This window comes from Protopterus annectens, chromosome 8.part0 (assembly GCF_019279795.1).
Source record: "Protopterus annectens isolate FY-2018-M chromosome 8.part0, PAN1.0, whole genome shotgun sequence".
NCBI lineage: Eukaryota > Metazoa > Chordata > Ceratodontiformes > Protopteridae > Protopterus > Protopterus annectens.
In genome coordinates this window covers 1,982,007,048-1,982,034,382 of record NC_056741.1, presented here as the reverse complement: position 1 = coordinate 1,982,034,382, position 27,335 = coordinate 1,982,007,048, and the positions used below count along the sequence as shown (strand labels likewise).

Here is a 27,335-nt window from a genome sequence, read left to right as displayed (position 1 = left end):
CAAAACCATGCTTTAGAATTCCGGAATTAGCAGTTATGCAACCCATCTCTCAGTAACAAGGAACATTCTGCTTGGCCAGAAAGACCCATAAGATGCCTGGACTTCTGGAAACTCTTAAGTGATCCCTTCCTCACTGAGTTCTTCTCTTTTTTTGGATCTCTAAAAAACCTTTCTTTACCCTTTCCTTACTATGATGTATTGTACAGTAGTAGTGACAGTATAATGAAAGTACTGACCCCATACAGTAAGCTAAAGTGAAGTGAAATGATTACATTTATGCAATACCCAAAACTATCTTTCTCAGTGATTTTTACAAATGGTCCCCTGGTACTCCAGTCCATCTGTGATCTCCTGCCACCATATCATCAGCATACCTCTCAACTGTCCAGATTTTCACAGAATGTCATCATTTTACTTCATATTTTGATCTGTTCCTCATACAATTTGTAGTTTTCAGGCACCTAAGTCGGGATTGAATTCACTAAATAGTGACATTAATTTGAGTTTCAGATTTCATGCCCTTCACAGAATGCATGGTAACACAACATATTTTATTCAAGGAAATTTCTAAGCTTATATGAACAATATTTAAAATTTTCCCTATTTTTGTGCCTTTGTCTCCCTGTTATTTTTTGGCTTTGTGCAGATTTCTTGTGCTAAGAGGTTGAGGCGTATGATCATCAGTGGTAAACTGTATGGTGAAATATTAAATTTCATCACTAGGCAAAAAAATGGAAACAGGAAGATGAACTTCAATGTACATTAAGTTGGCATTCTGAGCTACGTAAATATACTTGTAAATGTATGAACAATATTTTCAAATTTTGGTTAAAATGAAGTTATATAACTTTTCACAAACTATGTGACATTACAAATATCTTTCCAGATGTAAAAATGTTTATTTTTTCATTTGTATGTGAATGGGTATTTAGGTGAATACATTATACATAACATGAAAAAAGTAGAAACATCATAATTAAAATGAGTTTTATATGCCAACATTTTCCTTATGTGGAAAACTGTACAGATAAACTGTTTAGGGTAAGACCTTAAATGAAGAATGTGAGAATCTCAACAACATTCCACAACACAGACAGCAATGATTGGGTCTCAGATCATAACCATGTTATTATGTGTTCAAGATTTGGATGCTAAGAAATTCACCTCAAGCGAAGCTGGAGAAGTGAATGTTGGCATCCATGTCAAGGACACATAACAAAGGGTTATGATTGGTGACTCAGTTATAATTCTTTATAATGCATGGAGCTTTCTCTGCTCCATGTACTATTTATTACAGAATAAAAAATAGTGTTTTACCAGCTTTGAAATCTGATAAAGCCCTTAGTAAGCATAGTGAGTGCTTAGTGATTACGCTTTAATATAAGGAAAAAGACAAGCTAGTTAAGTGCTTCTGTATGAGGCATGATGCAGCACCTTTCTAGGTGCTGTTAATTTCAAGTCTGGTGCTAGAGTGGCACTTAAAAAGATGCTTACACACGTGTGTAATATGTGTAAGACATCTCAGTAATGCATATGCACTTATTGTACTCTAATCTGAATATGTGATCATGATGTCACAGGAATTCCCTATGAAGTAATATTAAGCTGATATATTTTGTTTGTTTTGTGCTTTTGACTGTAAAGACTCTCGACTTTTATATGCTTTCTCTGAAAATGTTGAACTTGATAAATGATTAATAATGGTGAAAATGAGAAGCAAATAACACACCTTGCAACAATGTTTCTCTTATCAGCAAGACACTTTTTTAAAATACAGCTGTTCCACTCCTGATTCCTTGCGCATGTGCACAGACAAATATATGCGCACACACTCGCACATGTCTGCAAATCATAGGTTATCCAAATTTAAAGACATGGGAGGCTTTGACATGTACATTGAGGGATTACTGTCCATTGCCATGTATACAGAATATGTACACTCAAAATAAATCTATAAAGTACTGCTTCACCTCTAGAACAGTCTATGGGTTGTGCAGACAAGTATTTTCATCCTTCCTTTAGATATCCATCTGGTCACCATTTCCATCTACGACCATATGTCTGGTCATCTGTATGTCTCTTGGTATGCATTGGATTGTCTGGTATAATTAGAATTTGGCTTCACATACAGATTTGATTTCTTTCAGAGACATTGGTTCATAGGTTCATAGATGGTTACTAGGTTAATGGCCCTAGAACCCTTACAAGCCTAGCCATGTTTATCCCGAGTTGCCCCAGTTGTCCGGGTTAGTTGAGTGACATTTACTAAGAGAGGTTGTGGTTAATACTGACTGCCTCTGTCCATGGGGGACATGGGTGCCACCCCTGAAGTGAATTTACAGTCACCCATCCATTTATCTAGATTGCATTTTAAGAGGGTCAGGGAGGAGCTCTGTTTCACATCAGTTGTGAGTTTGTTCCAGAGAAGTGGTAGTCTTTGGGAGATGTACCTATCTTTCCAGCATGTTCCGTTCATGTCACAGGCAAGGTTAAGATCCCTAAAGTGAGTGGCTCTTGTGCCATTTGATTTGCAAATGTGCAGCATTTCCATTAGGGCAGGGTCAGAGACTGCCCTGTAGGCCAGGCATATGTTGCCTCTCAGCATCCTATAGGATAAAGAATACAGTGACAGGACTTTCAGTCTTTCCACATAGTTCTTGTTTGGAAGCTCTTTAATTGTTACACTGCATCTGCATTTGCACACTAAGGTTGTCTGTTATTCTTATCCCTCAGCCTGAATTTTTTTATACTTCAATAAACTTTTTTGATCTCCTATCAAGGGTCATCATTTTTGAACTCAGTATATCCTTTGAAGGTTGCTCCATGCTGTACTAGCAGATGTTTAAAAAATGAAATTGTCATATTGCTTATATGTTTGCTCCTTGCTTTTAAGACATTGTCATCTTATTCTAAAATACCCTGTAACCTTAGCTGCATGGCATCCTCTGAGGTGCATAGATGTTTCTATTTTGCACCCCTAAGTCCATTTCCTCAGAAATAAATTTATTTTATGTAACACCAGTTTTTATGATTTTGTTACAGATAGCACAGAACTACAGTTTATTTTATTTATTTATTTATTTATTTATTTTTATTTTACATTTGTTGACCGGGAATGTCTGACTGAGCCGAAGCCCTTTCTCAGCAGTGGCCTGGGGAGAAAAGCTCCGGTACATACAAATATACATTACGTACTTAATACAGATTTTATACAAGTAGAATACAGAAAACTCTTATATAGATTAGCAATAGGTTGCATGTATATTATGTAAATAGAAAGGAATATAAAATACAAAACTCAGGTGTGTGAATTTATTTATTTTTTTTCAAATATGACTGAAGTTATTTGAGTATTACAGAGAGAAATACATTGATTGGGAAAAGCTGAGAATGGAAAGTTTTCAAGGAGGGTTTGAGCATTGACAGATCCATTTCTTATTGAAATATTCCTTTAGTGCTAGCTTAAACTGTTTGGGGTGTGCCTGTGTTCCAATCTTGAGGGGTAGTTTGTTCCATTCAATAGAGGGGTGATAGCTATATACGTTTTGTCCTGCTTTAGATTTGGGCTTGTAGATTTTTAGAAGGTCTTGGGAAGAGCTACGGAGGTTTCTTGTAGGAGCATAGTGGGGGATGATAGAGTGTAAGGCTGGACAGAAAGATGGCTGATATAGGATTGAATGTATGGTTTGGAGCTGAGAGATAAGGAGGAGTTGGGGCAGTTCAAGCCAGTTTAAGTACTTTAGTGAGAGACAGTGGTGAGATCTGTAGGGTTGTTGGGTTGCAAATCTAGCTACTTTGTGATATGTAGTCTGAAGTCTAGCAATGAGAGAGGAGTTGAGGTTAGTAAGAATTTGAGAGCAATATGTTAAGCAGTGAGGAAGATGGGCATGAGTGAGGGCTATCCTGGCTTCCTGAGTTAGAAATTTGTTATTTCTATATAGTAGACCTAGCTTAAGGTGGGTTTTCCTGATACAATTATTTATGTGGAGATCAAATTTTAGTTGGTAATCGATTGTAATACCAAGGAGTTTTGAGCTTGATTCGGCTATGATTGGTGTCTTATTGAGTGACTGGATGGTGAAGGAGGTCTTAATGTGGTTAGCTGTTTTAGGGAGGAAGAGTAGGAGTTTTGTTTTTTTAGGGTTTAGGATGAGTTGGTTGTTGGAGAGCCATGTTTCTACAGAGTGAAAGGATGACTGGGTAGCTGTTAAGAGTTCTGAGTGAGAGTTAGTTATAGTTATGACTGTAGAGTCATCAGCATATTGTATAATAGAGGAGAGTGGGCAGGAGGTATAGAGCAAGTTTATGAAGATATTGAAAAGTAATGGCCCTAAAATGGATCCTTGAGGGACTTCCATTTATATTTGTAGTGGAGTATATAGAGCAGTATCCCATTTTACAGATTGGAATCTATCTCTTAGATAGCGTTCAAACCATTCCACTGTAACAGGAAAGAAATTGAGGTTGGACAGTTTGTTTAATAGTAGAGAGTGAGAGATGGTATCAAAGGCCTTAGAGAGGTCAAGGAATTACTTTTCATCTGTCTGTATGCTTTTCATGGAGATAAGTGACCACTTATACTGAAAGCAGGTATTTTGTAATCTGGTGCCCAGTGTAACACTGTTTACAGACAGGTCTTACACCAAAGTAAGTCAGCTTATACTGAGAGCAGGTCTTTGGGAAACAGTACAAACCTACATTGAGAGCAGGCCTTTGGGAAACAGGACAGACTTACACTGAGAGCAGGTCTTTGGAAAACAGGGCAGACTTGCACTGAAAGCAGGTCTTTGGGAATCTGGGTCATTGTCTGCACATTACACTGAATGGTTTTAAAACAGAAGTGCAAGGTCTGTAATTTAGAAAAATAAAATGCAGTTGCTAAAGAAATACACCGAATCTCAAAACTCACTTTAATGTTATCAAAACCTGTACCCTTAAAGTTCATGGGTCTGTACCCCATCCCCCTGTTATGTATACTAAGAATGCCATACCTCTGCAAAGGAGCAATATTCAGATGCATCATAACTGTGGACTTTAAATTTAATGTAGGCTTTCAATCTCACAGTCCTGATGATTGCAGTTATGGTCCTAGTATCTCAACAAAGAGCCCAAAGAACACACTGTGTGGGATAAAAGCAATTGTCTAGAGGTATTACAGCCACTTTTATTTTGCTAGAAATGTTTTCCTTGACTGTGCAGACTTTTGTACCCATCATGCATTTAGCACCTTCTTGCATTGCTTGCCTACTTTAAAGTCATCCAGTACCCAGTGACTTTTTTGTCCTTGCACATCCCTTGTCTGACCCTTTCCCAAGTCTTCTGCCATCATACTTCCTCTACCAGTTTTGCTCCCCATGAAGGACAGAGTAATGGCAGCTGGTTCAGCCATTTATTTTACTTGGGGGTGGGAGAGATGGAGGTATTTGTACTTGTGGCTTACATTCAGCTTTCTGTCATCCAGAATGTGAGACCAGTGCACAATGCCCTTTGTAACTAGCACACACATGGTCCCAGCTAAGTCACCAGCGGTACTGATTCTGACATTCTGCTATGCTGTGCTGTACTGTTTCTGCATTCCCTACCAGGGATCAGTCTTGTAAAGATCCATCCTATATTCTGCCCAAAAAAATCAAATAGCTGGCATCTGGCTATTGTCTCATCTCTTCTTTCAAATTATACTCTGTCTCAGAAAAATCTTTTCTAAGAGTCACTGTTTTGTTTGCTCTGCAAAGGAAACAATTGCTAATTTAACAGCACTTTTGGTGGTTTCTCCATATGTTGTTGAATTTTATAGGAGCAGCTTTGTTCAGTTTACAAGCTGCCATTTTGTTCATTAGGTAGAAAGTCATAGATCATCATAAAAGTGTAACCTGTTTCAAAAACAAACAAAAAACATCACATTATGCAGAATTCAAGAGTCATAAAAGCTTAGCAAAATGTGATTTGTCTTTCAATGTAGGAATGTCCATCAATTTGTTTTTCTCAAAAACATGCATGTTAAAACTTCTCTTCTTCCATGTTTACTATATCCATAGCACTTGTTTTCATTTTTGTCTCAGTCTTGTAAAGTCTGTTAATTGTATTGCATGTTATATTGCATGTTATTGTTAATTGCTTGTGATAAGTGTTTAGTGCAGTTAAAACATTCAGTTCATTTGTAAATACAAGTTTAAACAAGTTTATGCTGCTGCCTTGGACATAATCAGAGATCATCACTGACAGACTTCCATGAAGTAGCACCCTAATATACCCTGTCTCCATACCAAAGATCCATTTTACTTTTAAAATTTTCTAAAGACTCTACCTGTCTAATTTCTATAGGAAATCTGGTCCACCGTTTTCTAGCTATTGTCAAAAAAGTTCTCCGTATTTCTTTGTCATTGCTGCATCTCAACCAATACATTGTTATTCCTCCTAGTATCACTGTTATGGCACTTACATGTATTTCCAAGTGCACATTCAAAAGCTTCATTTCTCATATGCATCTATTTCAAGTCACCTCCCAGAAACCTGTAATAAGCTGAAATTAATCCTAATAGCTTCAGTCTGTCCATACATCAAATAATATGCATTTCCTTAATATTACTTGTAAAGTATTTTTATATTTTCTCTAACTAAATTATATTTTCTACTGGAAATCATTTGTGATTAGAAACATATTTAATAATTGTTATACAGTGGATTATTTATCATAATTAATGTTCATAGCCAACTAATAGAAGTGATTATTAAAACCAAACAATAACAAAAATGAGTACTAGCTATGTTTAAATCATCTATCCACAGCACAATGCCATATTTCCAATGACAATTAAAAGTATATTACTCTGTAGTGAATCATTAGCATAGTAATTATATGAATGACACCAGACAACATGCATCTTATATTTACAGGGGGAAATGTATGCAGCAAAAGAAAACTGAATTATTGTGCTTAGTGGGTCTGTTCTTGTATAACTGTGAGCTTGTTTTCAGTTACAGCAAGTAAACCAGGACCCCCTCACTCTGAAGCAGAGGAACCATCAGAACCAGTATCAGTGCCAACTTCACAAGCACCACCAGCAACAGAAGGAGATAAACGGTAGGTGTCTTGGAATTATCATGACCAAAATTATTAGTTCCACAGAAATTGAGGTGGGATAAAAATTCTTGAGCACCAAGCTCATTTTCTGCTTTTTTGTAGTTATTTTATTACTGGGTGTTATTTTAGATTCATGATCAGCTTGTAAACCTGATTTAGCCTTGAAGCCTAATGTCTCTCTCTCTCTCTCACACACACACACACACACACACACACACACACACACACACACACACACACACACGTACAAAATGCATCTTATCTTGATTTTTTTATTCCTTTTTTATCCTCTATACGTAGTGCCCTTACCTCTGGCATTTTATCATTCTAGTATGACATGCAGGGCATTTCTTGTCATTTGTTTTTTCTTACTGGTCGGCAGGACATTGTTTTTTCATTATAAATTGTTAATGCGTCTGTTATTTTTTTTTATTTTTGTTGGTGTTCTTGGGCACCAGGTACCTAAAATGGTGAAGCAGAATGATTGTATTACATTACAACAATCTAAAGACTGACCTTTGCTTTCTCTGCACTCAAGGATTAATGTTAACAATGTATTATTTGTTGTTATTGATGAGTGCTAATGCTGTTAGTATTTGTTTGCCTGTGCAGCTAGACTATGTCTTTCCTCAGTTTGTATGTCTTTACGAGATCCAAATCACAAAGATGCAACATTCTCATGGAACATTATTTGACACTCCCCCCACCTTATATACGATGAGAGCAGACTCTAGGTTATTCTGTCAGCTCCCAAGTTATGACTGTTACTTCATTTCCAGGAACTGCAACCTATCACCTCATTGGATGAGTAAGGAGCAAGCCTTCATAATGCATCAGGAACTGGGATTGGCTTGAGTACTGCTATGTTTGAAATGTGTGTGTGTAAGAGTATGTTGTATGAACGTCTTGCTTAGTGGTACTGTCAAGTGCACGGGTGTTTAATACCCTATGTGTAGGGTTGATGTTACGTGAAGGGATAGGGTTAGAAAACATGAGTAAGGTGGTGACATTGTCTGTAAATTACTGGTCTGTTTTTCTTTTTTCCACTTTTGATCTGTTTAATGAGGTGAAAATTTGCATTTCAATGAAATGTAGGTTTCATTGCTTTTTTGGCTTAAATGTGTCTTGACATTTGTGTGCATAGTCTTTAGCTATATACTCATGTGTTTATCTCAGTGATACTTTTGTGCTTGTAACAGAAATCTCAGAACCTCACACACACACACACACACACACACACACACACACACACACACACACACACACACACACACACACACACACACCACTGAAGGTTGCCACATGCAGGTTGAAAGGTGACTGGCACCCTGAAAAAATGCTTTATATGATTTCTGTCTGCAGTTTTCTTAGTTACATTTTTGGGAGGTTTGCATCAGAAAGTTTGTTTTCAGGGAATTCTCCTGTGAGAATAAGTACAAGGAATTCTTTAATTACATAAACAATCATAAATAATTCCCATCACTTCACTAGGCTTACCCCTAATGACAACACCCAGTCAAACTGTAAGGCTATAGTTAATATCATAGCTTTAATACCACTTATCACCTTAAAATTTCCTAATAAAAAGCTTTCAGATCATATGCCTAGAAATCATCTCTAAACAAATACTAAAAGCACTGTCCAGGACCCAAAACACCAGTTCTGTGAGTCTAGAAACATACCAGACTATTTCATGGTCACCATTTAATTCTCCATATTTGACCTCCTCTTCAAATTATTTAGCAGCAATCTCTTCACTGGATACATTCCAGAAATATGGACATCAGCTCTTATAGTTTCCCTCCACATGGAAGACCCTACCACAGACAGTGGCAACTAATAAAGACTGTTCAACCTTATCAGCATCATTTGCAATAGGACAGAGCTATCCTTATTGATCTTATCACCTGGCATATTGATAACCTACAATTCTTAGACCCAAACCAATATGACTTTGAAATTTAAATGATACTTCTTAAACCTTGTTAACACCCCTAGTTAACCCAATGGATTCCATCTAGCTAACTGAAGTAACCCATTCTATGAAAGTTGGTCGCACATTATCCTCTGAGAGACTTGACACCATTTCTGTACACCAGGGCTCTGGGACTACTTGTATTTGATATTTACATCTCTGTGACAAAACCAGCATCAGAAGCCTTTGACTTACCAATTTGTGGATGACTGTAAGTTTGAAGCTATTGTCAACTCAACTGAGGACTTTCATAACCTCCAAAAGGGCCTAACTCACATAAACTCATGATGTCAGGACTTTGATCTAAAATTGAACAGCAGAACAAATGTAGCATTATGCAGTTCAGGAAACAGAAACTCTTGCACACTTTTACTTAAATGACATCCCACCCTTTAAATAGATGCCATTAGAGACACAGGCACCTTCGTGGATGACAAATTCCACTGCTGAGTAATTACTAAGAGTATCTTCTTTCCATCCTAAGATGGCATCATTCCCCTCTACTCATCCAACGGCAGGCCCATACTAGAATACAGTGCGCCCTTCCTCTATAAGCATTTAACCCCAACTTGAAAATTGCTAGCAGTTCCTCACAAATATAAATAACTAAGTAAATAAATAAATAAAGAAATAAATATTCAAGTTTGAAATTTACAGAGAGCATCTAAAAACCCTGTGAGTTGTTTTTTCTCTCTCTTTCTTACAAAGCTGTAAAAGATCCAATCTTGCTTCATCATCTGCATATCTACAATAGTAGTAGAAACACAAATACAAGATCAAGTGGACCTAAATCTTTATTATAGCATGAACAAGACTTACTTTTTATTTGATTTTACATATCGAACAATAATTTAACAATCTGAAACAAAATAAAACAAAACTATATACAAAGTCCATAACAAGAATTATATACACAAAACCATAACTACTTTTCTAATAGATCATAAAATTTCCGCCAGGCTATGTTTTGATGAGTTATATTTTTAGTTTGCATTTTTATCGGAGATAATTCATTTTTACAAACAGATTTGGATAAACAGATAAATTCACTAGTAAAAGAGAAAGAGAGTAGTTTTGCATTTTCAGTTTTTAGTTATAACTTTCCTAGCAATAGCTAGGACAGACCAAAGAAGAAGCATTTGTGATACTGGAATAACTTCTGGGATTGGAGCTTTGAACAAAATGAAGGAATCTGTAATAGTATAATTATCTGACCACAACACCTGGCAAAAGCTTCTAAAATCAGTGCAAATAGATGACAATATATTGTATTGTATGATCATATGAACCCAATCTGCATCAAGGGCTTCATTGCATCTCCAGTATTTTATTTATTTATTTAATTTATATATAACATCAATAACCATAATAATAATAATAATAATAATAATAATAATAGCATAACAAAACTTGTTGACATGACAGCTGGCTTTCTGAAACAACCCCCCACCTCTTAAACAAACTGCTGCTTTTCATAAATTTACTCCAACCTCAACTGTTATGACCAGGTGATGCAAGTAACTGGTTTAACAGTGGTTGCGCTTCAAATGGCCTAACTGGTCTGTTGCATAGTAACACCCTATGAAGTCATAGTGGAGCCTACAGAGAGTTAATATGGTATGATCCAAAATTCAAACATAAAATGGTCTGGTCCATTAAAATTAATATGCTTTTGTCGTTTTACTTTCTTTGTTTTGTTTTTAATAAAATTAGTTTTACATATAGAGCAGCAAAATATTATACTAAAAATGCATCTCTGCATATGAATGGAAAGGATACCATGTAGAAAATTATGGAACAACAACAAGCTGATGAAAGAGAAATTTTCATAACTTTAAGTGAAGACAAGTATAGAATTAGAAATCAAAGTGTATATTATCTGAGATGTAGGTAGGTAAGACAACACTGTAGAAAATGTGATTTTGTCTGAAAAGTTAAAACGTAGAAGGGCATATCAACAGATTGAAATTAAATATTTGTTGCAAGACTAACTAGATAATGGCTGATTGCTCACCTGAAAAACTTGCTTACATTAGCACCACTACATAGCTATTGTCCTAATTTTGAGTAGTAATGCATGGATAATTGGGATATGTACCTCATGAGTCCTTAGTTGATGAATTCTAACTTGACTACCACTACTGTTCTCGGCAAATCCCCATGTAACCGTCACCTTACCATTAACGCTACTTTAGTACTGCGGTGAGGTACACAGAATTAAGCAAAGAAAGATAGGTCATGTACTTGCCATTGGCAGAAGAGTCTCTTTACTGAGTGCAGTAGTTTGATATAATTTGTCTTAACTTGCAGAATAAAATGAGGCCAAAAGACAAGACCTTAGAAAAAGTATAAAGGTAATAAATGAATTATACTCCTTCCACAAGTTCAATTAATAATAATAATAATAATAATAATAATAATAGTAATAATAATAACAATTAACAACAACCACACACCAGCAATGAGATGAAAAAAAGTTGGATAATGCAGGATTTCCCAAGATTTTAAGGTTTTATTCTCCTTGGATTGTATTGTTTCATTGTTGCTAATGTGCACAAGCCTCGTCTTTGTGATATGCATATGATGATGATAATATAATTACCTGTAATGGTCAAGTGACATTCATTGCCATATGTATCATCATACACCTGCAGTGTTAAATTCTGCATTTAGAAGAGCATTGCTCAGCTTTAAAAAGGCACTATAACTGACAAGTATGAAAGCAGATATTGCCTTCTCAATGAATACAGATCAATGAGACTGTTTCAGATGCATTCTGTATAGTCAAACTTCATATTGCTGTTGTATCAGTGTCGTAAGATGTTTGTGCTGCTGCATTCTAATATGAGCAATGTGCAGTGGTTGTGGTGGAATATGGAAGTGAACTGCAACAGTTTGTTTGCGTTCTGTAGCTTACAGTTACATGCTCAGAAGAACCAAGCTCATTTCACAGTCGATTGAAAATACTGGCTGAAGTTTTCACATGGTCATGCTTTCTTGTAAATTCCATGTGGAAGAAAGATGATGAGACTGAAAAAAAATGAGTCCCATCACACTAAATGATACAGATTATAAAATCTTTATGAAAATAATACAGAGGATAAGGGAAGGAAGCATGAGGGACATACGTTATAAAAGGGAAGGGATGTCAAGAATTGTTACTGGCTGTGAGAGAAATTGTGGACAGTGATATTATAAGTAAAATGGAGGATGTGAAACTTATGATAGGTGATATTAGCAAGGCTTTTGATACAGTAGGACACAATGCTTTGCAGGATGTTATGGAGAAGTATGGAATAGGTAATATAATTAGGAGAGTGTGTCAGCATATCAAAATAACAGAATGAGATTGATAGTGAATGGGTGGCTGAGTAAAGAAATATGCATGAAGTGTGGTATAAGACAACTATGTCCCATGACAGGAATATTATTTGCATTGCTAATGAATGCAATAGTGAGTGAAGTAGCTTAGAAAATGAATGATGCTAGATATGTGATGCAAAAGGAGATTGTGACTCCAGTGGTTTTGACAAACACAGACAATATAATTATAGTTGCTAAGAATGAAATATGAATGATGGAAGTGATGGTTTGTGTGAATGGATATTTAATGGAAATAGGAATTACCTTGAATGAAGATAGAAGTAAGGGTTTGGTTGATGTGGTGAAAATTGGAGGGGGTGTATTTTTCAATGAACAAAGTGTCTTTGCTAGGGATAAACTTTGGGAAAAATGATGTAGTTATAATGCAATGGGAGGGTCTGATTTAAGAAATGAAAGACATATGTCATTTGTGGAGGATATATAGATTAACTTTCAGGAAAACAGATAATCTGTATTAATGGGAAAAATAGCATATGTCAGCGGTTTATATGATCACAGAAAAATATGAAAAGGAAATTGCATTTTCTACCACTGCTGGAGAGTGGCATCGGGTTCTGACTTGGAACATGGACTAAATTCTTGGCTAGGTTTGTAAGGGCCTCAGGGCCAATAGTCTAGTAACTCCCTATGATCCTGTGTTCCTATGATCTTCCATATGGTGTTCAAGATTAAACCCAGTGAAGAGTGTTGCACATGAGTGAAGACGGGAAAAGGAGGTTACTAAATCCATTTGTTTATTCTGCTTTTTTAACCTGTATAGAGTATTAAAGAGGATAAAAGAAGAGAATGAGAGATTAATAAAATGTTTAAATATATGTACAAAACATTCTAGGAGTTGGTTGATCTGAATAAGAAAAAGAGAACAAGAATATGCAAATGAAGAAATTAAATTTTATACAGAAAAAATACTGACATGGAAAATAAAAAACTGATGATATAGATGAAGGTAAGAGGCTGTAATATAATAATGTGATAAAACAATATTATTATTATGTAAATCCATGGGAAACTTTACCAGAGGAAGTGATTAAAGCCATTAAAGTAAAGAAATATTGGTGCACCGTGATAGTAAAGTGTCAGGATTTCCTATGGAGGCTGGTAATAAATAAGTTAACAGTAAATGGGAATATGCCTCATAAAAAGAAAGTTAAAAGAGTATATATATATATATATATATATATATATATATATATATATATATTGTGAGGAGGCAGAGTCAACAGAGTATATTTTTTTGAAATTTAAAAGGTGGTGAACCTCTGGGAAAACTTGTGTGAAGAATGTTTTTTAGAATATTAATGACAAACAATATAGATATGAATATAATGATAGAGCAATATTATAATAACAAGAAAGAATATGTGAGAAGGGTAAATGACAATTTATTTTTTAATATGGGTTATTTGGAATGAAAGGCTGAATTAAATTTTGTTTAATGGGAAATGGATTTTGGCAGATAAATTGTGAAAAATTAGATTATGATTGTGGAAGAAAGAGTGGGGGTCAATTATGGAAGAATAACAATAAGAATGTTATAAGAAAATGATAGATATTAAAAATATATACATATGTATATATGTGGCTGTAAATATGCACTTTTTAAATATGTAAATATATAAATAATGTTTTATGCTGTGTTAAATAAAGGATCCCTACTCTTTTCAATAGGTTCTGTAGGATCTTTTGCTTCCATCAACTCAGGCAGATATGGTCATTGTTTAACATCTTATCCAAAGGACAACACACTCAGGATTTCAGCCACTGCCCCCCTCCATGCTGCACTGCAGTGTCAGCAGTCTCAATTACCTCATGGGGACTAGAATCCACAACCTTTTTCACCAAAGGTGGGTTTGCTACCTTTTGCTCCATTTAACTTCATGCATGTGTCATTTTAGCTCAAGATTTGGCTCCCTGAGCATCCATTCATCAACAATGTGATTCTTAATGCATCACTCAGGCAGACAGTACTACCAGCTTGCCTCTGAAAAGGGACAGTTATGTTCAGTGGGCCTGTCTTATTAATGACCTCATGAAATAAAAATCTTTGCAGAGCTGAACTTCCTGTACATTTTCTAAGAAGTAAGCAGTTTTCATCTTTTTTCAATGAACAGGACAGCATTTGTTTAAATAGAATTTAAATTCTATCTGTGCAAAAAGGTAGAAATACCTGAAGGTGCATAGTTTGAAAGTATGACTTACCTGGTCTGAACAGGACTGGACAATTATCTTATGACTTTTATGATAGTCATGGACTGCTCATAACAAATGTTGACCACTCGTGTACCAATACACTTGCCCAACGTTTCCTGGAATTCATTAATTCCATAGTCCTGAACCAGCTCATTCTTACCCACACTAGAGGTAGCAACATCCTTCACCTGGTCATCACTAACATGGCCAACCATTGCTCTACACCAATAGTCAACTCCTCCCTGGTTAGATGCGACCACAAATGAATCACCTTGGAAATCCACATCCCGCCACCCCACCCCGCAAAGATAACCACCATGAAAATCGTCTCCAAAGCTAACTTTGGGGTCCTAAAAACAGAGGTGGCTAACTTCACAGCACCCATGCAAATGAAGAATAGTTGCATGACCACTGAATCATACACCAATGCACTGAAAGAACATGTACACAAATGCATGGATCTCACCATACCCAATAGAACCAAGATGCTCTCCTCCAAAAAAGGAAGCCAATTTGGTGGTCCCCTGCCATAAATAAACTCTACAACAAAAGGAGGAAATTGATGCAGAATAAGGTGAAGTCCCAAGACTGGAAAAACTGCCTTATCAGCCTCAACAAAAAGTTGAGATCCCTCATCAAATCCTCTAAAGCCATCTATGAAAACAGAATTGCAGCAGACAGTAAAGATAACCACAAGGCCTTCTATAGTTATGTAAAGAATCTCCACAGCAATACCCAGATTTGCTCTGAGCTACTGCACAATGGTACCTCCTATACCGAGCCAACAGATGTTGCCAGTATACTGGATGACAGATTCAGTGCCAACTTTACCCCTCCTTCCCACCCCAAAGGACCAATCACAATACCAGTAGATAGCCATGCACCCAGTATTACTGCTGCACAGGTTAAAACATCACTATCCAAGGCCAAGAATGCAGCTTCTATGGGACCTGACAATATTCCTGGCTGTGTTCTACATGAACTACAGAGTGAGCTGGCACCTCATATGTGTGCCCTGTTCAATCACAGCCTGACCTCAGGCTTTGTCCCTACTGAATGGCGCACTGCTACAGTCATCCCTCTCCATAAAGGAGGAGCGACATCAGACCCTGGGAACTATCGCCCTATTAGCCTGAGAAATTTGATATGCAAAGGTATGGAATGCATCATCATGGACCTAATAAAGAAGGATATAGGAAATCTCCAAACTCTGGATCCCACACAGATTTGTTTTGTGAAGGGTAGATCATGCCTGCTCAACTTGGTTGACTTCTTTGAGTCAGTCACTAGAGCTGTGGATGAAGGCAAGGTGGTCCATACAGCCTGCCTTGATCTGGTCAAGGCCTTTGATACCATTACCCACTCAGGAATCATAGAATAACTCAGTAAGCTAGGCATCAACCCCTATATCACTAGGTGGGTTGCAAACTGGCTCACAGAGAGAACCTACAGTATGAAAGTTGCTGACTCCAAGTCAGGCTGCCAACCAGTCATGAGTGGAGTCCCACAGGAAACAGTCCTGGGTCCTCTCTGGTTTGTTATCTACTTCTCAGAAGTCCAGGCCAACATGAAGGGACTCTGGCTGACAAAGTTCACAGACGATTGCAAGTTGGGAGCTATTACTAACTCCGCGAGTGATGGTGACATCCTACAGAAAGGCCTCATTGAGACCAACGACTGGTGTCAGATCCATGGCCTTAAGCTCAATGCCAAAAAATGTGTCATCATCCCCTTTCGGAAAAACCCGGATCCCATGAATTGCCACATCGATGGTAATCCACTGAACACATTAGGCATTATAAGAGGTCCGGGAACACAGGTTGACAGTAACCTCTCTTTTGACCACTACATTGCCACTGTCATCAGAAAGTCCTTCTATGTGGCACATCTCATTACTAAGAGTTTTGCATCAAGGAAGAAAGAGGTCATTGTTTCCCTCTACTTTTCCCTCATTAGGCCAATTATCAAGTACGATGCCCTATTTGGCATGTACCTGACTAGACACCTGCAACAACTGGAGAGGCCACAAAACTATCTCACAAAGAGGATCCTAGGCCTTAAACACTTGTCCTATATGGACAGACTCAAAAATCTCCAACTATTCTCTCTCATATCGCCTACTTAGAGGCAATCTCTGCTTGACTTACAAAGCCATGTTGGACTCAGCTCTGTTAGAAATGCTACATCTAAAGAAATCCCAATCCCTCAACACCACACTCTCCAGAGACCTCAACCTCATTACCACAATCAACAGAACGTGCTGGAGGGACAGGTTCATAACCCAGAGACTGCCCATGCTATGGAATAGACTTCACATACATGTCAAACAGAGTACCTCACTGGCCCTCTTCAAGAGAAATCTTGATGAGTGGATGGAAAATAGAAAATTCACCCCAGGATCACTCCAGTGGCTCTACTTGACAGAGGCACTGAGAGCTAAGGTCGAGTGGCATGATGCCAGGGTAATCATATGAGCTAGGCTCCAGTGCCATTAGCCTAGCACACACCTATGAACCTATGAACAAGGATATTTATGTGCATAGCTCTGGCACCAGAGTACCTTAGACCAAAAATAAGTGATTGACTCCTGAGGATATATGTTCTAGGTACATAAGTCAAGAGACTTACCAAGCTGTCAACCAATTATCATTTGGTGGCAAGTTGGGTCAGGTGGCTGGGACAGTGGATAGACAGAACTGGGAAACCTAAACATGCAGTGAAGAGGTCCTGAAAATGCCAAGAAACCTCTGTGCATAATGAGTTCAACTTTTTATTTTCAGAAGTTTTTCTATATACTTGAAGCTGGGCCCGTGGAGTCTGAATGGACCCTACTAAAGGCCTCAGTAGCTGAGGGAGCAATAAGGAGCTCTGGCTAAAAGGCACTCTACTGTTGTCATGATAGTATTCCTAGTAATTGCTGGTTGATACCAGCAATGAGGTAAGCCAACAGATTAAAGGAAGAAACCTTCAAGCAATGCTATCAGACAAATCTCTGAAGTTGATAGTACCAGCAAGAAATGAAAGAGGCAAGTGTGGTAATTATCAAAACAATATTCCAAACTGGGGGGCTAGACATGATATTGCCCATTCTGTTCTCAGCAATGGTAGAGGTGTCTTCTCAGTCATCATTGACTGTGCTATCCAGTGTGCACTGGAGTAATTCACTGCTGAGTGTGACAGAGATGGGCTGAAGATCAACTCCTCATCATCAACAATCGCCATGGTGCCCTCCCAGAAAACAGTAGACTGCTCTCTACAGGTGAGGAGGGAGGACCTTCCTTAGATGGAAGAGTTTAAGTATCTTGACGTTTTGCTCATGGGGAGAGACTAGTAGAGAGTATCTGAAGACTGACTAGTAGTTAAGTACAGCAGAGGCAATACTGCAGGCTTTGTCCTGGACTCTGGTGAAAAAGCAAGAAATAAGACAAAGCTGTCATTTTACCATTCAGTCAGTCCTCTTCCTCATCTATAGTCATGAGCTTTGTGTAGTGACCGAAAGGATGAGATCAGAGAAACAAGCAATAGAAATGATGTTCCATTATACATTAGTGGAGCTCATGAATGATAGAGTGAGGAGCACTGAAATCTTTGAGGATTTTAGATACAGCCACTGACCCTCTACGTTGAGATAGTCAGTGGATGTTGTTTGGGCACTTATGATGATGCCTAACTGACCTTGCTTGAGAGATGTACCAGCCATGCTGGAGAGACAGATATGTGTCCCAGAAACTGCTTCTTTTCTGGAATAGGCTTCCTATTCACATGAAGCAGAGCCCTTCCCTGACCATCTTCAAGTACAATCTGGACCAATGGATGGGAAATTGCAAATTCACTCCTGGGGTGGTGCCCATGTCCTTTATGGACAGAGGCAGTCTATGAAAATTGTCAAAACCCCACTTGCTGAACCTTGTTATATTCCTCCTAGAGATCAAAAATTGGGTAAATTCTGGGTAAAACTGGCTAGGCTCTTGACCTGTAGTAATGGACCTATGAATCTCCTATGAACCATGCACCATTTTACAGAGGTTGTGAGGAAGACCAAGAATATATTGGAATGATTATATTTCTCAGTTTGCTTGTGAAAATCTGGAAATCCCACAGGATAACCTGTAAACTGTTGTTGCAGAAGGGATATCTGCTCTACACTATCCACCTAACTAATGCATATTTAATCCTAGTCGTAATCCTGCCCTTAACCAAAATCTGCAACTTGCCCTAGAAAAACTCTTTCCATAACACTATCACTACACAAGTCACGCTCATATTTATGCAAATACACACCAACACATGTGTGTGTAACAACACCAAAGCTTTTGCCTTACCCAACCTGCATACACTTGCACAAGAACACACTCACCCCTAACATCAACCCAGTCTACAAAATGAACTGTCAACAAAGTAAACTGTTAGTAAAATGAACTGACAGTATTCTAATACTGCAGTCCACATTCTCAACATAGTGAACTGTCAATATAATGAACTGCAGCCCAACTTTTCATATGGCTTTTAGGAGGAGGGTAAGGAAATATATCCTTCTCAGCATTGTATCTCATTCTTTACAATTAACCCATAGTCATTAAACTACATAGTTACAACACACACATTTATTGGATGAAGAAGGTCACGTAATTACTCTTTGTTTTCTTTCTAGTAAAGAACTACCTAGATTGGAACAAGAGGAAATGGTGGAAATTCTGCTTACTTCAAAGTAACCAAAGGAAATATTACAAAGGTCTGGAAGCAGGAAGACAGTGCAAGGCATTATAAACAGGATTTATACAAATGGATAAGAAAAATTATAAGGAGTCTTAAGTGGGAGAAATATGAGAAAGATTTTTTTTAAAAATGGAGGAACGTGGATGATAAAGAGGAACTACATTTAAGAATGGAAAAAACAATGCATTCTTAGTATATTTAAAACTGGAGGTGGAACACTGAAGACCACTTCATTGTTTGTTGAGGAATCATTCCCAAATACAAAGGTAGAAGGTATACTTAGACAACTAATTATAGTTCTGGACAGCTTACAGAGCGAGCATAAGAAAACTTCATCAGAAAGCGACAAAATATAATGTAACCATATCATTGTGCGGGGCTTAATATGGAATAATTTCTTGCTAATACTACTGTAAGTTAATTTCTGGCTAAGCACTGCATATAGGAATATTAATAGTTTTGAATATAATAAAAAGCATATAGAAACATTACTTATATTAGCAAAGCTTCCATCTGACAAACTCCACTCACACCATAGTTTCATGGATGCAGACTCTGTAGATTATTTTTCTAAAGACATGTAACCTCAGTTCAGAAGTGAATTCAGATCTGCTTTCACTCATAGCAGACACTTCATATTCTGCAGCTCCATGAGTGGACCAGAGGTGGACATTTCTTTATGGACAGAAAAATGGGTATTAAACAGAATTATTCCTCAATCCCCAATCCATCTAATTTAGATTCAGATAAGAATGAGGTCTAACCAAGAAAAGAAAATCTAAAATACAAAATGATTTTTCTCCTTCAGTAAGATTTTTGAAACAAAAATAGCAAATCTAGGAGTTCAAAAGATCAACACAAACATGAATGCATATGTTGTACAGTAGTCTGTATTGCAGAAATATGCACCACATGCAGATAAAAAGTACTGAGATTACATTTGCTCATCGAAAGGTTGATATCTCTGAAAATGGAGATGGACTGTAACAAGTATGACAAAACACGAACATAAACAAAACTGAAATTTCCAAATTTTAAATGGCTTACATGTAGGTTAAGTAGTGAGAAAATCAAAGCTCCCTTTAGCACCAATCAATATGAGGCCTTGCAGGAGAAATGGTAATAAAGGTCTTATGTGAGCATACCTTGCAACTTGAATGAAGGGGCCTCAACCTTAACTGTAGACCTAAGATGTTTGAAACGGAAGAGAGAACCATTGCCAAACTTTCAACTGTAAGTATGCTGTTTGGGATGAATGCTCATCTCAGTATTGTGAAGAACAAGTGATACGATACTGTACCAGGTAGGTGATAATATCACTGAGTCGATGATAGTTTCACGTATCTAGGTATATGGCTGGAGCCAGTATTGAACTTTTTCATTGACATCACTTAAAGTGCATAAGACAGAATTTTGGCTTGCTAAATTTTTATTTATTTATTTGTCTTTTGTTAACCAGATTAGTCCACTGGGCCAGTGGCCCATTTTCAGTGGAGGCCTGAGGAGAAAAGCTCCACACAAAAAACAAAAGATAGGGTTAACATAGCAATAAGGTACATTTGGATACATAACTACATACATTCATGCCAAATATAAAATATGAGTACAAAGCAACAAATATTTGTGCAACAAAGAAAAATAACAATTTCTATACATTCAGCAAAGTCAATAACTTAAATTAACAGTTGATATAAATTCAGGAAAGACAATAGGCCTGAGGAGAAAAGCTCCACACAAAAAACAAAAGATAGGGTTAACATAGCAATAAGGTAAATTTGGATACATAACTACATACATTCATGCCAAATATAAAATATGAGTACAAAGCAACAAATATTTGTGCAACAAAGAAAAATAACAATTCCTATACATTCAGCAAAGTCAATAACTTAAATTAACAGTTGATATAAATTCAGGAAAGACAATATCTTAAAATTGTAGGAAGTAGAAACCTGTAGTACAAAAATGTAGATTTACAATAGGTCATCAGAGAAAAAGCCCTTAAAATATCTTTAGTAGTTAAACCAAGTTGGTAGAGAGGAAGAAGAACTATTAAATAGGGAGGTAGAAGTAGATGGGTGGGAAGTAAAGTTTAGGAGAATCAAGAGAGTAAAGAGAGTAAAATAAAGCAGATGTGAGAATGGGGTGTGGGAAGTATAGCAGTAATGGAAGAGACGAGAAGAGATTTAAGTAGAGCAATTGCTCAAAGGTACAGCTAAGCAGTTTTTAAATGCTACAACTGCAATAAGCAGCTTACTCTGAGTCAAGGCTGGCATTAAACAAAAGATTCCTGATCCTTACCTTTGTGCATACCTTTCCTGAAGTGGCTTCTGCCTCAACCAGAACACCTTAAAAGTATCATTTTATGGCAGAGAAGAAGAGAACATGAGCATGTAATAATCTGCTGAACTGCCATTTCTTGTGTGGGTTAAGATATTAAACAATATACTAATATGCAAGTTACTGGGCATTGACATCTGGGCATCTATGTAAGGGATACTAATTTTAGACCCACTGCAATCAGTTTACACAGGTTAATCATCACTTCATTGCCCATCCAGGTCATTTCCAGCTGCTCTCTGACCCACCTATTTGAATCACAAACTTTGGAACACCATTCCTGTTAATGTTAGGTAACTGTCCACTCCTACAGCCTTCCGACAGACACTCCCTGTTGATAGAGTAATTTACTTGAAAACACCCAGGCAACATTACATGGCCACCACCAACCTTTCCTGTTGGCTGCTGTGTTTGTTAGTTGGACCAAATGATTTTTTGCAGCAGAGGATGCCTCTTTTGCATCCTACAGTATTTTTTTAACTGCTAAATGTTTTGTATGATACTGTTTTTTTTCTGACATCTATCTAGTAATAACCATAACTACAGTGTGGCAAAAGGGGACAGCTGCCCTGGGCGCAAGCTGTTAAGGACCATTTTGGCTGCTGCCAGTGGGTCACGAATATGGTGTAGACATGCATATAACAAGTCACCGATGATACTGCGGCTTCTTAAATGAGTGCTGATAATGCATATGTTGAGCTCACTGTTTCAGTAACTGTAAAAAGCCAATTGTTACAGCTGCAGCAAGGAGTGCTTTAGTGCAGAAGAACTTTGCCCCCAACATTGGAAAGACCTTTTATTTTGGTCCTCAACTTCAGGAAAAACTTTTTTTTGTCAACTTCGGACTAAGGGGGGAGCTATTTTGGGGAGATGCCCAGTGTGGCAGATACTCTAGTTTCCATTCCCTATCTAGTTGCAATTCTGGCCTCATACTTATTGTAACAAAGGCGTGATTAAAAAATGACCCTGGTGGTTCAGTTCACTTACCTCTAAAGCAAACAAAGTAAAAACATAGGGACTTGACCAGAGCCATAGCTGGGTCATCTAGCACCCAGTGTCAGTCTGCTAAGCTCTGCCTTACGCTTTTACATATTTAAGTGAAGAAAAAAGAAAAAGGACTTTGGCTGACTGTAGGAAGCTGATTGGTCAATCAACTTCCAAAACAGCCCATCCATGCCCCCATTAAATCTTCAAGTGAAGAATAAGTAAAAAAAAATAAAAAGAAAAAAGAAAAGAAGAACCATTTCTGTACTGACATTTCAGTACTCAGGATCTTGATCTCTAACACTTTGTGCCCAGGGCAGTTTCCCCCTTCATTCCTCCCTTGCTACATTACATACTGCACCATAGTTATAAGAAAGCAGGAAAATACAAAAGGAGAAAAGAATGAGACACCAGTATATAGAGCATTGAAAGCATCCCAGTGCACCAATAAACTCAAAACACCAAGACATCTGTAATGAGAATGTTATACTATATTATACTGTACTATACTATAGTACACTATACTATACTATACTACACTATACTATACTATACTATAGTACACTATACTATACTATACTATACTATACTATACTACATTATACTATACTATACTATACTATAGTACACTATACTATACTATACTATACTATACTATACTATAGTACACTATACTATACTATACTACACTATACTATACTATGATTTATCTTTAATTAAAAAATACCTCTATATGTCATCCTTATTTTCTATGATTTATCTTTGTCATTACTTTTTATTTATCCATTTATCACAAACATAAAAAAAATCGTATTATATTATTCCTCTAAATATAATGCCATCTCTCCAACCACATAACATTTAAAACTTTGATTGTGCTCACTGATGTGCATTTAGTTGCACAGAGCTTTTAATCCTAAGACAGGGAGAGCTGTAGCTCAAGTGGATACTGGGTCTCCAAGCTGCAATGCAATAAAAGGATTGCATCAAGTTACTAGGCCATTGATCCGAAGGTCATTTCACACCTAGCGTTTCATCCCAATGTAATACAATAGACACTCTAGTAAATACCCATGACTGTATTTAGTAATGATTGCCATGTCTAGGAGAGTTGTGGGCGCTATCCCTGATAAGAATTTACGGTTCCCCATCCACTCGTCCAGGTTCCTTTTGAACAGTGTCATAGAGGTGCTCTGCTTCACATGAATTTGCAGCCTATTTCAAAGATGTGGCAGTCACTAGGAGAAAAATCTGTCCCTCCCATACCTCTCAACCATACCAAATCTCTCAGTTTTTCCCAGTTTTGAGGCCCAAATAATGGGGTGCCATGATTCCCGAGTGGCATCCCTTAATTTCCGAATTTCCTGGCTTTATTTTTTTTAATTTTTTTTTGTCTGTTTTTAGGACTGACATCATCGTAGGTGAGCGTGAATACGTCAGCTTTGTGAGCAGCCTGCCAACCTGTTGGAATTTGGCCGAGGGCTGCTCTGGGCTGACTGGTGAGTAATGTTTGTTTACATTTAGCTAGCATGTGCTAGTGGACTCGAGTCACTCTTCATCACTCATTCACGTCTCCCACGCTGCAAGGTAACCTGCTGCAACATTAGGATAGGGTCAGGGATTAAGGAATATAAAGAGAGAGGGGCTGGACAGTCAGACACAAGTCAATTAAGAACTTCTTATTAAGTTAGAACTACCCTGGGCACTGAGCACTGATACTGATAGCACATTCACAAGTAAGGGCAACAGAGACAGTGGGTTTTGTGAATTGGTGTGTTTTTTTTTTTTTTGCACAATTCATTTAGTTTAGTTTAAAGTCACACTCAGGACTCGCAACTCGGGAACACCTTGTCCCCCGGCAGCAGAGATAGCAGCAGAAAAGACAAGTCTACTTTAACGGACTCGGAGCAGTGCGGAGCTGAATCCCCGGTCCGAAGAAGGTGAGTCATGAAAAATTTATTTCTTCAGCTGCTGCTTCTTCCCTGGCTCCTCCAGCAGGTAAATAAAATAAACTACATAACTCAGATTCAATGCAACATAATAATCACTATCCTATTGTCTTATTATAATATACAATAGTATAAAACAAACCAGTAAAGTTAGCTTATCACATAAAAAATAACTAATTCTAAGGTACTTACTTCATTAGGAAAATAGTAATGATGGCTGACATTTAAAAATGGAATGCCTGTATAGCTGTAACAATGTATAAGAAAAGAATCTGCATGCTAATATATTTGTGATGGTGTAGTCAGACAAATATTCTCATCAACCCACTTACTGCAGTTATACAGTTACACAAGCAGTTGTAGAGCAATATACAAACATTATCTTCAAGGGAACATTGCTGAGATTGCCAGTACTAAATTCAAATGGCAGTTATTATGAACTGAAGTTATCTGAGACATTACAAGTAATGGGGAGCTGAAACACCTCTCTCAGCAAGACATTTCTGACTCTGACAGCACACAACCCCATATGTACATTAAACTAAAGCAAATTGAAGTAATGAGAAACAGGCAGCTAGTCTAGCAGAAAACAGTGCTAGTTAGTCCCAGACATCACAATCTTTTAGTTCCTTTAGAGGTAGTGCATCAGAAAGAAGATTTTTTTTTTAATATACAGCAAAACTCATATAATATAATTAATGTTAAATAGATTCAATTACACAGCTTCTGAAATGTTCAACAAACAATACACACTAACAACAACAAACAGTAAACACTGTAGATAATTTAAACATGAAAAAAATTTATATTTTGTCCTTTGTTTTCAGCATATCTGTCAAATGTCTAGATTTTTGCCTCATGGTTTTTATCTGTTCCCATAAAACATGTTGTTTTCTGGCAAATCGTTGAGAAATATGATTAATGACAGGCATTTGTTTTCCATAATTAATGACAGGCATTTGATTTCTAGGCTTCATATCCTTCAGAAAATGTATGCTATTGCAGAACTTGTTATTCTAATAACTTTTGAAATTTATGAGATATATAGAATTGTTCCCTGATTCCATTGTCTTTGTTTTTTTCGAGATGTCTTGTGCTAAGTGGTTGGAAAATATGGTTTTCTAGCAGGAAACCTCAACCAAATATAAAAAAATATATATGTCCCTCAAAATCTCTATTTTTAAGTTGATTTCTCTCTTATTACATCTGATTTGAGTCAAGTGTTGGTATACTTAAGTTTGGGAGGTGTAGGGCATGCCTCCAACATTGGCAGTACAGAGGTGGTTGCCCCTATGCTAAACAATTTTTTAACCTACCTACTACAGATAACCAGCTTCTATTAGCTTTTCCCATCATTCACTGGGTCTACTGGACCTGCCTTAGCCTTCTCCAGGCTCAACTCGACCCACACCCAGGGCCACTGAGCAAACTGTGGATGCTGGTACAGCATCATACTACAGCTGTGTGGAGTGTGACCTAGCCCCTCCACCACTCCTCTGCAACCTTGAAAACTGCAATAACTGAATTCAGGAGATGTATGCTCATTCCCTCCCATGCACAGCCTCTAGATCCAATGTGTACCATTTGCAGCACAGAGCTTGCCAGGTTCTTAATGTTGCAACTGCAGTGAGGCTAGCCAGTTGCTCACTACCATGCTCTCTTTCCTGGACTCTCTAGCACCCATGTTGCTAGTCGAATACTGGTTGCCTAGGGCACAGATAATTTATTTGTTCAATGTTTTATTCTTTATTAATGGATATTTTCATTGTGAAGTCAGTCCTTTTTTCCATGCTTGCAGCGGTTGCTGTTTTGATGTCTTATGTTAGATAATATGATCATTTATATATATATATATATATATATATATATATCTCTATCTGTCTATCTATCCATCTATCTGTTGGTCTATCTGACTATCTATTTATATGGATGCATATAATAGATAGGTAGCACACTTGTCAACTATATCACTCCTTCCAACAAGCCACTTTCCATAGGCCATTGTAGCTGGCAAGTGTAGAAACTGTGGTCATAATTATATGCATAGAACTGAACACAATGTGTACATATGCGACACCCCCAAAACATATTTCTGACATGCTTTAAAGATGATGCTGGATATCACCTTGAGCACTGGGTTATATCAAATGTTCGTGATTTGGAGATCATTGTTAATCACCAGTGCAACAAGGCACATGCAGAGACTAATATAACACCATTGTTGCTTGCTGAAGGTGCATTTTACCCCCGCAGAAATGTCTGTTAGGACACTACAGTGCTCACAGCCAGCAAGCAGGTTGTTGCAGAAACAAGATAGACAGCCCCATGGCATAGATGAGTTAAGACAGTGTCTACCCACCACAAACACAGAAACTGTAATGTTATTATCTTTGGAGGATATAAGAAGTAGGTAGGTCTGTGTGTGTGTGTGTGTGTGTGTGTGTGTGTGTGTGTGTGTGTGTGTGTGTGTGTGTGTGTGTGTGTGTATAAGAAATAGGTAGGTCTGTGTGTTTGTCATACCTCCCAACCATACTGAATTGCTAGGTTTTTACAGAGTTTTGGGGTCCATATAATGGGGTGCCAGGATTGCTGTTAGGAGGACTGCAGATGTACTTATTATATGAGAAGTGTGTGTGTATAAAATGTCTCAGGTAAATATACCTGGTGGCTAGAAGTACGCAGGCTTAAACCCTATAACTTGGGTGCAGGTAGAAAG

At 37.4% G+C, this 27,335-nt stretch overlaps 1 protein-coding gene across 1 annotated transcript in view; it reads left to right on the top strand.

Moving 5' to 3' along the window:
• The first annotated feature begins 6,804 nt into the window (after positions 1-6,804).
• Positions 6,805-27,335, top strand: part of LOC122808595 (cyclic nucleotide-gated cation channel beta-1-like) — a 230,790-nt gene continuing 210,259 nt past the window's right edge. The window contains exons 1-2 of the mRNA XM_044079552.1: positions 6,805-6,817; positions 6,976-7,081. Coding sequence (XP_043935487.1) covers positions 6,805-6,817; positions 6,976-7,081 — 119 coding nt within the window. The remainder of the gene's footprint in view (positions 6,818-6,975; positions 7,082-27,335) is intronic.